This window comes from Eupeodes corollae, chromosome 2, assembly GCF_945859685.1.
Source record: "Eupeodes corollae chromosome 2, idEupCoro1.1, whole genome shotgun sequence".
NCBI lineage: Eukaryota > Metazoa > Arthropoda > Insecta > Diptera > Syrphidae > Eupeodes > Eupeodes corollae.
The window spans coordinates 13972334-13988318 of record NC_079148.1 but is presented as its reverse complement, the minus strand read 5'-3'; the positions used below and the strand labels follow the sequence as shown (position 1 = coordinate 13988318).

General features: G+C 38.3%; 1 protein-coding gene across 1 annotated transcript; it reads right to left on the bottom strand.

The window, feature by feature from the left end:
* Positions 1-690: 690 nt before the first annotated feature.
* On the bottom strand, positions 691-14148 carry LOC129947155 (putative ATP-dependent RNA helicase TDRD12). Its single transcript, XM_056057603.1, has 9 exons — positions 14032-14148; positions 12705-13968; positions 7183-7302; positions 6986-7105; positions 6761-6916; positions 6564-6707; positions 6349-6498; positions 3801-6278; positions 691-3711 (listed from the first exon to the last, which is right to left on the bottom strand). The coding sequence occupies exons 2-9, from the start codon at positions 13902-13904 to the stop codon at positions 910-912; spliced, it is 7170 nt and encodes a 2389-aa protein (XP_055913578.1). The 5' UTR covers positions 13905-13968; positions 14032-14148; the 3' UTR covers positions 691-909.
* Between the last annotated feature and the right edge of the window lie 1837 nt (positions 14149-15985).

Sequence of the window (15985 nt, the reverse complement as noted above, 5' to 3'; positions counted from 1 at the left end):
TTTTGAACCATCTGAATAAAAATCGATTGACCCATCTTTCAGGAATGTCTGGGAGGTGTAGAAATTTGGAAATTTCTGTCGAATTGCAGTTGGGGGATGGTGTAGTCTGTGTTCTTTGGAATTGATTCTAAATACCCAAGAATTACGGAGTGGCCAATGTTGTTGTTAGCAGAGCTTGCAGCTATTTGCTTGCTAAATATGTCAAGAGGTGTTAGGTAGAGTAAGGTGTCCAGTGCCGCAGATGGGGTCGTGCTAAGCGATCCGCTTATACAAAGGCTAGCTGAACGTTGGACTTTATTTAGCTTATCCCGGTTTATTCCTTACTCTAAAGCAGTCCACCATACTGCCACACCGTACGTTAAAATCGGTCTGATTACCGATGTGTATAGCCAATGCGTGATTCTGGATTGTAAGCCCCATTTATTACCAATAGCTTTTTTCCAAGAAAAGAGAGCTACAGTAGCTTTTTCGACTTTTTCCTGTACATTGCGTTTCCAATTTAGATTTTTATCTAACACAAGGCCCAGGTATTTAGCCTCGTCTGAGAATTTTAATTGGATTCCTTTAATATAGGGACGGTTAACAAATGGAATTTTGTATCTCCTAGAAAATAAGACTAAATCGGTTTTGTGTGGGTTAACACCCAGTCCGGTTGCATCCTTCAAAATTAAAGAATGAAAAACGAAAACATATTTTAAATGGCTTTATTTTATGGTAACACTTGAATAGAAGAATTCTCTAAGACTAACTTTAAGAATTAATAAACAAAAAAAACTGTGTTCTACACGTAATAGTTTTAAGTATGGACTTGTCTTTGTTTTAGAAACAAAAATAATGATTTAAGAAACAAAATAAAAATGAAAAAAAACTTAACTCTAAAACTCCAATAATTTATAATTTCACCCACTTTTAGTTAAGCTCCGCCATTGGATCATGCATCTGATCGTTATTCACAATTGGCGTAAATGTCTCACAGGGATTTGAGTAGTTGCTATTTGTGGAACTCTCGCTGGAGCAACTCAAGCGACGTCGCTTATTCGATTGGGCCAACTTGCCAAACATCTCCTCCTCGTGGATCATGTCAATTGCATTGAAGTTATACTTTAGCCATGAGAATTTTGTTGGATCCTTAAGTAATCTTGGCCATGGCATGTACAAATCCTTAACCAAACGAACCACAACATTAAGACCACGAATTTCGTGGGTAACCAAGTCGGGTCGAACGTAGCCCAAAAGATTGAGTATTAGGACATTTGTCTCGCCATTCACGATAGCTACGTAGATGACACTTTGTGGATGAACCTCCAGGTGGTAGTCGTCGATGTCTGGAGCATGAATCACCAAGTATATCATACACATTGTCTCGTGCCAGGTGGTGGAAGGACGTTTGTGAAGAGCTTTCAATGGCGGTGGTGTGGAATTCAAATCATCTTGAATCTCATTTGATGTCCCCTGAAAACCTTCACTTATATCAATTATTTTTGGCTCGTCCTCCTCCTCATCATCTTTTTTATCATCTTGCGAGACGTCTTCTGTGATTTCTTCGACCTTCGCTGCTTCCTTTTGATCTTCGATCATTTGCCTCGATTCATTCATAAATTCTTCATCTTCTTCGTCCATTTGTTGCTTCACTCTCTCCAAGAAACTCTGAAAATCATAAGAATCCTCCTCCTGATATTCAAAATTCTCGAAATCTAGTTCAGTTTCGAGTTCCAGAAAATGCTTAGTATCCTCTATGTAGCTTGCCAGTCCGTTCTCCACGAGCATTTTATTGATTTGTATGTCCTTTTTCTCAGTGAAGCACTCGTACAGGATTATCTCATAGTACCGGCTGTCGAAGACATCCTCGTTGCGAGGCAACTCCTTGACGGCATAAGCCAAATGGACGCTATCCTCAATTTGAATGAAGTCCTGGATCTCTTCGTTATCACATTCTTGATTGATTCCTGTAAGTTTGCAGCCAATAGCTTGGAACGGCATAAATTCGATGATTGATTTGTTGCTCGAGCGAAGATTTTCCAGCGGAATGTTCCGGAACAAGCCGTTATCACAGAAGAACACTCTCGCCTTGACACAACCCTCATCAGTGTCAACTAGAAGGCGCTGTATCTTGGCCCGATGAAAGCAACCTCCATGTGGAGCCAAGCAATTCTGTAACGGGTGTGGGTCGTGGAGGGGTGTTTTCTTCTCGAGGCGTATGTGCTCTTCCAGATCTCTCATATCGTCCTCCTTGTTTAGGAGGCGCAGGAAGAACATACTAGTGTTGTTTAGCTCCACGATCTTTGCCTGAGATAGTTCATCAAGTTCAATTGATGACCATTCCTCTCTGATCTTTGGGGATTTTTTTGTTTTCGAGGCTTCAGAACTTCTAGAGGCCACAGAAGGAGTGTTCACCTTAAATGTCTCCTCTGTTTTCGACGCTGGAACTGGCGATTGCAATTCCTCGCAGAAGCTACTTTTGTTCTTGTCTTCAGAAGAAGCCGTCGAGAACTCCAGTAGATTCTCCTCCTCTTCCGGTCTGACCACCTGCAGTACACCAGGATCCGGCTTCAACAAATTATTCTCCATGGCTGTTTGCTTTATAGAATGTATTTGTCCATCTTCCAAAGCGAAGCCCCTTCCTATAAGTGATCGGCGGACGTTTATCTTCAGAGCATAGCCATTGATCGCGTGCAGCTGTTCCATTAGGACAACATTATTCACCCAGATGATGTCCATGAGGACGAAATTAATGGTAGCTTGGAGAACATCGTTGCTTGTGACATCACTGACGATCCAATTCTTCACCGTCCGAATACTTTTGGAATCCCAAACGCGCTCCTTGTCAAACGGAACCACACCCGATAAACGAATGTCGATTGCCTGGGCGGGGAAGTCCTTAAACTCCTCCGGCATTTCCAAGAGGTCGAGAGACTTGCACATAATACTTCTTCCAGAATCTATCAATTTGACTTTGACATTCACAGGCTTGACAATACTTTCGTAGATAATCGGCGTCAGGACTTCGAAGATACGACAACGATGATAAGTGTCCCCATCTCTGTACATACAAACATCGCTGACTCTCGGAGGCCAATGGATGACCCGAGCGTCTTCGTCCATAAAGTGCATGGACATCTTCATCGAAAACGTTGCATACTCCTTCGAACGTCTCACCTCTTCCCACGCACCCTGTTGCTTGGCGGTCAGCAGCCTGGCGATGTAGTGAGTCGGCGAGATGACTTCGAGTATCTTTAAGCGAATTTCTCCACTCTTTGGAATTCCCTGAATCGGTCCATCGTACTTTGTCAGCTGATGACGATACGAACATCGATTGGCCTCGTCGCAGGAACCAAATTCAAGAATTTTCGGACACATCAAAACACCCTGCTGAACTCTCAGCTCCTCCCGATCGGCTGAAACTTTCGCTGCAACATTCAAAATATCCGGATGGATGTGCTTCAATTGATTGTGATTCTTCATGAACTCAATCAATCGCGGCAGCTGAAGATTGTTGTTCTCGTCCAACAGGATCAAACACTTTGGCACTTTGGAGGGTTTTTCAAAATCAGAGATAAGTAAATTCTCGTAATTGTCAAGAAAAAGCGAGAATCTGAAATTGAATTTTGTCCAAGACATCGGCATAGAGTAATGGATCAGGGTCCAGATGTTTTGCAACATCAATTCGGGCAGAACAGCGTCGCTGGTGATGAGAATTTGATGGCAAACCGTCTGAAATAAATAATGGGTAATACAAAACAAAAGGTAGAGGACCAAAATGGCTGCCTTGTGGAACACCAGCAAAATACCATGAAACTTACCTTCTCCTTCCATTCTTTGATCATATCCTCACTATCGACAGACATTTGATCCGTGTAAACCATACACATGTATCCAGACTCCCGTAAGCATCTCTCAACCTCGAACACCTCGTCGCCGGAATTACACAGAACCACACATCGCTCCAACTGATAGGCGCACTTATCCAAGCATTTCATCACAACAGACATCTTCTCCGAGCTCCTTTGCAGCTTAATTGACACCTTAGCCTTGGCATAGACAGCTGCCTCCAGATAGTCAGCAATGCACAGCAACGGTTGATTGCCAATTCGTAGGAAATTTATAAACCGTCGAGTCCAAGTCCTCGAAGTGACCACCAATTGGAAAGGAATCTTTTCGTCCTCCAGAACTGGCGAAATCATTTTGTAGAGGGTCTCATCAAATTCGGGATTCTCACTCATAATACTATCCAAGCCATCAATGACCAGAGTCTGCACTCGACGAATGTTCAGAAGGTTCTCCTTCTCATTGGCCTCGAGCAGGCGTTGAAGACATGGAGGGGTGATCACAAGCACCCCACATCCGTTGTGGAGCTCAATTTTTACTTCGTCGGTATTTCGAAACCCGTAGGCGGGCACAATGCTAACTTTTGGTGTTGTACTGGCCAAGATCCGGCGACAGTGACGAGCAATACTCTCGACCTGAACCGATGACGGGGCGATAATGATCACAGCTGGACCATAAGTCTGAGGGATTAATTTCGAATCGAGCCGAAAACTCAACATACTACACACCGGAGGCAGGTAGCACCAAGTTTTCCCCGTCCTATTTGTGTTGATGACACAAAAGCAATTGCCACGAACTAAGTGAGACCAGGCGTAAGCTTGGATGCGGTACATCTTCGTCAATCGCATTTGTTCCATTTCTTGATGGATCTCGGCCGAGAATAGGGCGTTCTTCATGCGTTCAATGGGTTTGACATTGTTCTTGCTGTGGGCCAACACAAGATGTTGCACGAAGTTTGTCTTTAGAGATGCCTCTCCCGACACTTCGGGGAGATTAAAATTTTGGATGATTGGTTGATAGGATTGCAAATAGGAACTGGTCAAACTCTGAAGGTACTCCTTTTGGCTTAGGATTTTTGGAGATACTTTTTGTTGTGGCTTCTTCTCGGTGCCTACGCTATCGATTGATGGTGTCGAGCAGGGAGACTGCAGAAGCGATTTCAATGAGGAACTTGTTGATTCGATACCTGAATTTTTACTAGGATTTGATTTGATAGCTTTGGAATGTGAGGATTTTGTTATTTGGTCATTTGGAAGATTTTTCTGTGGTTCAGGTGATTTAGTGGAATCACAATTTGATTTTGAAAGAGTCTGGATCTTATTCATCGAGTTCGATGATGTTGATGACTCGGAAGCTTCATAACTATGATTGGTCTGATTTTCTACTTTTTCTTCTTGGTTTCTGGTGGGAATTTCAAGTTTTTGAAAGGAAGACGATGAAATCGACGATGAATAACCATCAAGTTCTGTGGGAGTATTTTTTTTCGATCTCGACAGAAACCTTTCAATTTTCCTGCTGTTCATTGGCTTTGGTTGTTTTGTATCGAATGATTCTTCACTCGTTGCGTGACTGGTGGTGGTCTCGAGTAGTTTCTCCCTCGAAGTGTCTTTGATGGAATTCATTTGATTCATTCCTTTTAAAAACGAATCTGCTGACGAACCTGATCTATCTAAAATTCCATCCTCTTGACTTGGACTTGTGTCAATTAGTTTTGAGATGATGTTGAATTCTCTTCGAATTTCGTCCTTCTTCTTTTTTTCGTCATTGAATATCAACATTTCAGGGGCATCTTCACCGCAATCAACCACCGAGTTGAGTGGATTTATTTCTTCCAAAAATGACTTTGACAAAACTGGAGGCTTTTCTGGAGTCTCAGACTTTTCAGGTGAACTGAGATCAACCAATTTCGAGATAGTAGTGAATTCTTCAAAAGTATCTACTTTCGTAATTGGTTCATTGAAGGTCAACAAATCAGTTACAACTTCTGGGGTTATAGCCTTCGGGCAGTCAGAGTCGTTGAGGGATGAATCTAAAAGGTGTTTTTCGACACTTTTCTCTTGTGGTAGCATCTTCTTAGACAAATCAGTACAGGTCTCGTTTTGTGTTCTTGGGGAAGGACAATTGTTTTCATTCAACGATGAGTCAAGAAGTTTCCTTCCATCTTCTTTCTTATTTAATGGCGAATCTATTTGATTCCCATCATAATTTTTCTTTCGTTCTTTTCGAGACCTAGTAAGCCGAAAAAAATCCTCCTCATAATCTTCGGTATGCCTTGAAACGTCATTACTATTCATAGCTTGATATTCTTCCAATGAATAATTCGAGTGAATTTTATCATTGAGGGTGGATTTTTTTGTGTGCCAATGATTGTCTTCGTCACGACGTTTAACTAATTTGGCTACATTAAATCCAGCTGGGACCATTGTCATATTTTTAAAAGGATCCTCATTTACCTTAAGGATACAAACAAACTTATAAGACCTGGGAGCACTAACAAATATGTTAAAAAAAAAGTTAATTTACAAGTTTTCGAATATCATCGGCAGTTGTTGGTTTCTCTTTTGGAATTGGGTCGTCGTCGACCTCATCGTCGAATGTTTGTTCTTTTTGTATATCGAATGTTTCATTTGGTTTGAAGTCAGAATTGCTGGCATATTGACGAAATCCTTTTGACTGTAAATTTATGAATTTTGTATGTTTTGCTTGTACATATATTTTTTTCGAATAGAATTACTTACAAAATCAAGTCGACTAAATTTTGCACTATGTAGAGGCATTTTGTATCCTTGGCTTTTTTTGTTCTTTACTCCTGCTGGTGGTGTTGGCTCAACTTGGATGCCAAGATAATTACACGCCTCCGACTTAGATCGCTGTTGTAGAATCTGAAAAATATAATATGACTAAGTTGGTGTTCGAGCTCTCAACGTTTTGGTACCTTGTTTCTCTTATTCATCAAACTCTGTGCATGTGCTGAAACTTTTGAACCTGTTGGTGATCTGGATTCAGTTTTATCATCCAACGTATGCATATCCGTTTGTGTATTGCTTGCTTCTAAGATATTTTCAACTGGTTGGCAATAAGTTTCTTTGATCTGGTAAATAAATTGAATTAGAATAAATATAAAATATTTGCATGGTTCTAATGAATGCGTTTCCTTTACCTTCATTAGTTGTTGTTTTCTTTTGGAAAGTGATGATGATGTATGACTACCATGATCGCTATTATTAGTACTCGAACCTTCAGTTGCTTGTGATTTCGGTTGTAAGGCTTTAGAATTTTTCTTTAAACAAAAAGGAAATGTTTTATACAAAAAAATTTTCTGTAATAATTTTAAGTTATTTTTTCTTTGTATATTACAATTTTGCAGTTTTCAAGAAATTCATCTGTTCCAGTTTCACTGTTGGCTTTCAAATTTAGTTCATCCATTTTTTTCTGAAGAGTAATTTCATTTTCTTGTGCCTCTAAAGTTTTCGAATGCTGTTGAAAGAAAATATTCAAGAAAAAAAAAAGTTTGAATGCTATTTTATTAGTCAATGTTAGTATAATGCAGATTTAAAAGTCAAATGGGGTATTACATTTTTTGTCGGAATATGACTTAACTTAAGAAAAAACTATCAAACCAAAAACAGGGGCCCTACTATCTAACTCGATTCTACTTTTGATTCTATTCGGATGCCGGTTATACCAACTTGTTTTCAAAAAATGTTGACTTTCGAACGAGTATCGAGTTGTTTGACAGTTTTGAAAACAAAACAAAAATAAAACACAATTTTTGGACAAGAATAATTATAACAAAAACGGACACTGTTGGAATTTGGTTTAATTTTCAAGGAAATGAAGAACGGTCGAGCAAATTGAACGTAGAAGAATAAGCGATAATTCCAAAATAATGATGGAGCTGAGTGAGAAAAAGTTTCTACATAATAAAGGGTGATTTTTTAGCTATTATCTTTTTGGCATCACTTTTTAAAACAGTTTAAAACGCATGTTTCGTGTTTTGTTTCACTGTCAAACATCTTCCGATTGTTCTATAATTTAACCATGAATCGTCTTACAAACGAACAGCGCTTGCAAATTATTGGCATTTATAATCAAAATGCCTGCTCTGAAGCGGCTATTCGGGATATTGTGACTAAATTTCGCACCAAATTTACATTGTTGGACATTAAACCACCAACGCGCCTACGTAAAGTACGAACTGAAGAAAATATCGGAACTGTATTACCCAGTGTTGTAGTACCCGTAGCGTGATGGTTAGTGTACAAAGAACGGAACCAAATGGACGCTTACAGAAACACGACTATTGACGCACTACGTAGGCACAAGAGTGGCTTACTGACAAGACTCAAAAACTTGTACAGACGACTTACACACCCACACGACTTGGAGGATAGGACACTGAAGTCGTCAATAAAAAATGTCAATCTGTTGATCAAGGAGAACTACAGGTTATCCAATTAACAATTTAATTCGAGTGACCCTAGTATGTTCCCTAAAATCAACAAGATATTCAGAAAAAAAGAACGGTGATGACCTTCAGAGTCTGAAACTCCAAAAAACTGAAGAGAACAGGGACGTACTCAGGACAGCGCAAATAGATCAAGAAGAAGCCATCTTTGACAATGACTTTTACATAATTGAAGATCCGAAGGAAAAAGTGGAGGCGGTGGGAGCTGTTTTCCAGCAAGTGTACGAGGTAAATGCTAGCATTCGCCCCAACCACAACCTGGAAAACAGAGCCCTACTTAATCACTTTTACCTTCGAAATGATATGACACAATGGCGATCTGAGAACCGCGGTTTCATGCGGTTCAATGAGCATTCCTTGTCAAATTCAATAATCGCCGAGCAAATGGGACCAAGTTCCTTGTTAGTGACGAAGGTTGAGCTTCAGGTCATCTTCAACTCAATAAAAAACAAAAAGTCAGCAGGTGTCGATGGTATATCCAACGTTGTACTAAGACATTTACATTTACACCAAACTCTTCAACAATGGACTGAATAATGCATATTATCCAGTGCATTGGAAGACCGCTGTGGTTCATCCTCTCCCGAAAAAGGGAAAGACAACTCCAACCCGTCAAATCTTCGGCCGATAAGTCTTCTTCCGAGCATCAGCAAAGTTTTCGAAAAGATCATAAATAGGGCTCTGACTAAGTGGGCTGCGGACAACAAAATAATTCCGGATAAACAGTTCGGGTTCAAGGCGGGTCATGACACAATTCATGCTGCGTCTAAACTCGTTTCTGATATCCAATGGAATAAATCAAAACAACAATGCACAGGTGCTGTTCTGGTTGATTTGGAAAAGGCCTTTGACACCGTATGGTTAGAGGGTCTTTACCTAAAACTGAGTAGGCTTGGCATTAGCAAGCCATTGTTGTATATACTTTATGATATGCTTAACGGTAGAAAGTTGGATGTCAAAAGTGGCGATGTAACTTCTAACACAATATTCTCAATTAAAAATGCTCTTCAACAGGGAGCGGTGAATTCGCTGACTCTCTTCAGCATTTACACTGCGAACGTCGAAGGGCTTTAGTTGCAGACCCACACTTTTTTTTCCATCAATCAATCATCTTGCACCCACCGAACCTTGCTCCCTTCTTACCTTGCACGCACTTCAACTTGTATCCCCCAAATCCTAGTGTATCCAAGCAGGGCGGTTGCAGATCCCACTGTTGCATACCAAACTCGCACCTACCATTTTTACTATCAAAATAAAACCAGTCAAGCAAAAAAAAAAAAAAATTAATTAAAATAGTAGTTGTGGTTATTTTCAATTTTCTTAAAAACTGAAAGATATAAAATCATCTAATTTTCAGTTTTTGATCAAAAACAAATAAAAGCAATAAATTCTGAAATAAAAATAGTGGTAATTAATCTTGAAGTATTGAAAAATTACACTTTAACCCTTTTTTTTTACTTTTGTTTGCAAAAATTTTGACTTTAAAACTATTTTTTTTCAAAAACTATGCAAAGTTTTGACTTGATTTAAAAACAAGCTAATAGACAAATGTTAAAAAATGGTATAAAACTTAATTGTAAGTATAACCGTATAACCCTACCGCCTAAACGGTGGGAGATAGACCCCCACCTCCCATAGTAAAAAATGCTTGTATTAAAAGCCCCTCTACCAAAAACCGTTATTATATCTTGTCGCCAAAGTTATGGTACTCGTGCCCCGAACGGGACCGAACTGATAGAATGAAGCAGGAGAACCAGTTTTGGTGGCTTCAATCGGCACTTGATAGTGGGTAGTCGGGATGGGGTTTTAAGCCTACATACTTGTTTTACAGTTTAAGGGTTTAGTTTTAAGTAGAATAGGCATGGTGGCACAAAAAGAAATAAAACAAACAATACAAAGCAACAAACACAAAAATACAAAAAAAAACATTAACAAAAAATGGAATAAAGAAAAAAAAAGACAACAAAATATGAACAACAAAAATGTTAGATAGTTAGATTTGCTGCTGTGGTTGTTCTAGTTTTAAGTAGTTTATTGGTAGAATAGGTGGTTTAAGTTTGTTTTAAGTTTTATTATAGGACCTGATTTTAAGTAGTTTTTAAGTAAAAATAAAAAAGGATATTAATATTAGTTTTTAAAATTTTCTAATGAATACAAAAATAAATAAAATTGAATTGAAGTTAAAATAGGTTTTGAAAGGTAAGTATTATTGTTTAACTTAGAATGCCCGTATGGGACCAGTAAGTTAGTTGTAAGTTATGAATAATTAAGCTAGTTTTATGAATTTTTATCTATTTTTTAGATAGGTTTAAGATTGAATTAATAAAAATGAATTTAAAAAAAAAAGGTCTTGCGTTCGATCCCTGCCTGTGCATCTAAAGTTTTTTTTACGGTTACTGCCTCTTGCGATGAATTGAAAAATTCTCCAAGAAGCTTTCTCAAATAAGCCTCTCAGATTAGGCTTAAAATTGTAGGCCAGCTCCACCATTGAAAACATTAAACAGGAATGGTTGATTTATAAGTCATTAGGCGCTAGTTTTTAATGGACTGTCGCACCACCCAATTCATTTCATTCTATTTGGTGATGTGGATGTCCTAAAAACATAGCTTATTTGGAATTCTTAAATTTATTCGATCAGAAGTTAGATTAGGTTGAAAACCGGCTTCATAGCTACAAGAAAACATACATAAAATATAAGCGCAAGCCAAATATTGCTCAATGTATAACATATAATAATCCAGAAATTAAAATAGGCATCTTTTTTAAAAAGTGTCTTAAAAGTAAACTTTCCTGTGTTACGAGGTATTCTATTTACAGAGATATTCGACAGAAACTTTTTATGGCAGTTTTTAAGTAACTTCAATAAAAATGTTTTTATCAAAAATTAGCTTGTTACAATTTATTTTTTTTTTAATTTATCATCAGCATCATTCAGGCTCATAGATTTTGCTGCAGGGCGAAACTTCGTGGTAACCAGTAAACATTTTCTACACCTCAACATACTGAATATTGGCCATATTGCGATCGACGCCTGACACGCTTCCAGCATCATGGATGTACGAACTTTCAGAGGAGCTAACATCGACTCGAACAACTACTCATTGTAGCCAAGCTAGCACTTCGGGTTTCCAGACCCAAGGCAAAACAGGGAGGTGCTGGGAGAAGGTACAACGTCGAAGGGCTACAATCGCAAGAGATCGCCAAAGCCTTTTCCGACCAAGTTACAAGTAACATCTCGAAGTTTTCTGCCGCCAACACAATGTATCGAAAACCAGTGGCAACATTTCCAAGATGCAATTAGAGAAGCCGCCTCTGATGTGCTGGGTTTCAAACAACCACCAACAAGGAACCCCTGGTTTGATGAGGAATGTCGGCAGGCAAATGCAGCCAAACAACAGGCACGCAAAGCGTCAAAGATGTTGAGCGGTTTAAAAGCAGGAATGAAGTTCGAAAGTTTTATGAACAGGTGAAACGAAATTCACAGGTACGTAAACCTATAACCGAAGGCTGCAAAGATGAAAGTGAAAACATCATAGTGGAACCGCAGTCAATGCTGAGGATATGGAAGGACCACTTCTGCACTTCTGCAGACTATATAACGGCGACGAATTCCGCTGTCAGGCAGGACGATCCAATCAACATAGACGACGAAAGCCAACAATCCCGTCCTCCCGACTTAGAAGAAGTAAAGATTGTCATATCTAAGCTGAAGTCTAATAAAGCCTCTGGAGCGGATGGCTTGAATGCCGAGCTCTTTAAAGCGCTGGAGATAAGTTGGATAGGAGCATGCACCAAATTATCTGTAGTTATGGTGGGAAGAAAGCATGCCCGATGAATGGAACCTAAGTATTGTTTGCCCGATCTTGAACCATCTTTTACATGGCCGAGCTGTATAGAGCCATGTCTAGTCTTGGCATCCCTGCCAAGCTCGTCTTTAAGGTCGAACGTTGGACTAAAAGGGAACGTTTTTGAAATCATTCATTGAATATCTGAATTTTTGTTTTGGCTCTTTTTTTATGTATCATATTTGATGCAGAGGATTTATTGATGTAATATAAAGTTAAAATACGTCCATGCATCAAGAATGAACACATACAAATCTACAACCATCCCAAATTAATGATTCTGTATTTTTTATTTTTTTTAAAGGGCCGGGCATGGACGTGTTTTCAAATGCATTGTAAGTAACATCGAATTTTGTTTATTTATCGAAAGTGATACATGGACAAGAAAAAAAAATTAAAGCCATAATAAAATTGTTTGTCAACCTGTTTCACCTTTAGTCTCATTCGAGTTGACTACATTCAATACCTTTGTCGAATTATTTAGACCAATACACAAGTCAATTACTTAAACCTTTACCCTATTCAATCAATTATAACAGTTATAATTTGTAGTTATATTACTTACTGCCTTCTTCAGCTCCAATAACATCCTCACTCGAGCCGATCTACCGCCGCTAACCACACTATTTGGTTGACTTGTCTCCTCTTTCTCTTCTTTATCTGGTTTTTGTTTTATATTCATGGAAAATGTCGATGTGTCCGGCATGGGAGGCAATTTCTTGCCATCGTACTTCTTCCGCCGATGCTCATGAACCTTTCCAGCACATTTCATAATTGTCTCTTCATCATTTACAGGTGCAATGTCGTTCTTAGTGCTCACCGAATCATCAAACTCAATATCTGTCGCATCGAAAGCCGATTTGGTGAATATCAACTCTTCAGCAGTTTCTTCTGTTTTATCATTGATATTCTGATTTCTCTCACACCAATCCATGACCTTCTGTTTGGAGAAGAGATCACACGATGATTCCGACATTGACCCTGACAAATCGAACTTCCCCATCTCGATATTCAGCGAATTCAGTTTGTTCTCAATTATCTTGATATCCCGACTATTTGTCTCCCAACAGGGGATGCGATGTGTCTTCATGGTGGTCAATTTCTCCCGGAAGCTTCCCTCACACTTCACAGCATGATTCAACTGCACCAAATAGTCGCTTACGAAGAACGTCGATCCCGCATGGGTTATTACCTTCATATCGCCAAAGTGCTGCTTCTCATGATTTACCACTTGAAAGGACTCAATAAACGATATCGAAGCAGCATCGGTCAGCAGCTTCTCGAGCATCTCAACACAGCGCTGTGACCACGAAGGTTTCACCACCACCTGGCTTGTGGTTGTGACGAAATCAAAGTCCAATTCAGCTGGCAGCACATCGGCGATTCCTCCGATGCAGATGTGTCCCGTCTGTCTGTAATACAATTCGGGCATTTGGCGAATGTAGGACATCTTAGTCTGGAATGGGAATCCGTAGTCGAGAGCCCACACAATGTATTCGTCGGGGGCTTTTGTGTACTTTACAATGTGCATGACACGGGCCCGTATGAATTTGTTCCATGAGACAAACGCAATGCCCACTATCTCGCCAACATGTGGTCGATGAGCTTGGAGAGCGGCACTCTGTTTGGCCGTGTACAGAAGCTGTACGGAGTCTTCGATGCGTTTCGACTCAATGAAGTCGGGATTTTGGCCATCGACTTTGTGGTACCAGAACAATTGGGGATTTATAAAGTGCGTAATGGAAATGAATTCTTCTTTGTCCATTTTTGTTATTTGTTTATTGGGTTTGAACGTTCAAGAAACTTAATTAAATTGAGCTCTTGAAGGGCTTTAAAATAATTGGTAACATTAATACTAAATAAATGGAAAACAAATATTTTGGTCAACTTACCGCAGGTTTTAAACCGCTTGTTGTCGTTGGCTTCAAAAATAAAATGTGCAAAATGCTTTGGTGCTCAGTTTTTTAGATTTTTACCGGTGCAAGTTTTAGCGAAATAACAAAACAAACCGCAAGCAAGGGAACGTTAGAGCGAGAAGGTAGAATGCGCCGGCATGCGGCGAGAAAAAGTGATTCCAATAAAATTATTTTATTTATAATTCCCTTTCACACGAGGAAACTAAAGTAGCTGTTGGAGATTTTGTTGACGTTTTCCTTTAAATGTTTTTTTTTAGTTAATTTTACTTTCTTGTTATTTAAAAGTTATTTCTTGCTTTGAAAGAGATATCAAATACAATATATTAAAACCAAAACCTTGATTATCGCAAATGTAATAATTAGGAAAAGAGTTTTAGATGCCTTTAAAAATAGGGAAATGATTTTTTCCATAAACCAAATTGTCATTCAAGGAACTAAAATTCAAAATGCAAACAATACTTAAAGTATATTTAAAATGCTTTGTATCAGAAATTTCGAGAGATCAAATTAATCTAAATGTATTTTATCATAAACTGCCAGTTGGATTTTTCTAAAACAAATTAATAAATTTTAATAACTATATTTTCTATAAATTGAATAATTTGTGACATTGACAAACTAAATATGGATTGCTCTGGTTATGCTCATTAGCTATGCTATTTGAAGGTTTGGCGGAATAAATTAAGAGTAATTTTCAAACGTCATCCGTTCCTTTGCTACGAATAGCTTCTTTGTCAAAGAAACTAAGCACATCTTTTAATATAGTTTCACAAAATAAACAACAATCAAGTTCAAAAACTTCTCCTTATTTCCGCTGAACTTCCTTCTGTAAGTTAGTAGCGATTAATAGTAAATGACACCAATTCTATTTTGTATGGCGAAATGCGAGACGTCAAATCTGAAATTCATTTAAAAATAACACTCACATTTTACTATTTTTTTTTTTTCAGAAATTTTATTAAAAATTGTCAGTTGGAATTTTTTAAAAATTTTACTAAAATAAAATTATTGATAGATAACATCATGAAGCTAAGTATACACGAAATGAAGAGGTTTCAATAGTGGCAGATTTTTCTCAAATAAATGTCAACCAATTTTCCGTCAACCATGTTAGCAATAAATTTTATCTGTCAACAGTGACTGAAAAATAATTGCCAGACAATAGTTTTCATCAAAAAATTGGTCGACTACTTGCGATCGTTTGAACTTGTCTAAAACACAATTGTTTTACTGCCCAGTAATGGCATATAAGATGATGTTCTTAAAAACAACATCATCCAATTTGTAATAGGCAGAAAGATTTTGATCAGAAAATAACAACAAAAGTTATAAGATTTTAAAACTATGGAAATTGAAAGAAGTCAAAATACACCGCCTGAAAAAATAACAAAAAATAAAAATATTGAAGAGAAATTAATTCATGAACAAACCTTACAATTTATACATGTTTCTTGGATGCAGGGTGTGTGGAGTATAAACTACGGTTTGAAAAAACGTTTGCAATTACCGAATGTTAAGCCAAATCCCGCACAACTTTCGATTTTAAGCTTTAAAAAAATCCAGCCATGGGCATATTATAATGTATTGGATCTCCTGGACATTTTGTTAAGCTAGACATACACGAAAAAAAGCGAAAACTGAGATGGCTCGGTTTGGCTTTGTCGATTAGTTTGGATTTTCGGCATGTCAAAAATTAACGAACCTAACCCAAGGCTCTGCCGTGTGTGGGGAGTTAAAAATCTAAGTAATTCTATGATTTTACACAATCGTATTCCACCATCTAACAACTGTCTAACTATCTCAATCTATCTCATACAAAAATTCAAGCTAACAAATTATTTATGTCTCTTTCCCTCAATTTTCAAAGAGTATGTGGCTCGTTCGTGAATGCCGATCAAATTTGAACCTGGCCCAATTGGCCTGATAGTTT

Excerpts from the sequence above, each read along its gene's own strand:
- LOC129947155 (XM_056057603.1), bottom strand. The coding sequence starts at position 13,904 with ATGGACAAAGAAGAATTCATTTCCATTACGCACTTTATAAATCCCCAA. Across the intron at positions 6,708-6,760 it reads TGATGAATAAGAGAAACAAG|ATTCTACAACAGCGATCTAA; the intron begins GTACCAAAACGT and ends TATATTTTTCAG. Across the intron at positions 6,499-6,563 it reads AATTTAGTCGACTTGATTTT|TCAAAAGGATTTCGTCAATA; the intron begins GTAAGTAATTCT and ends ATAAATTTACAG.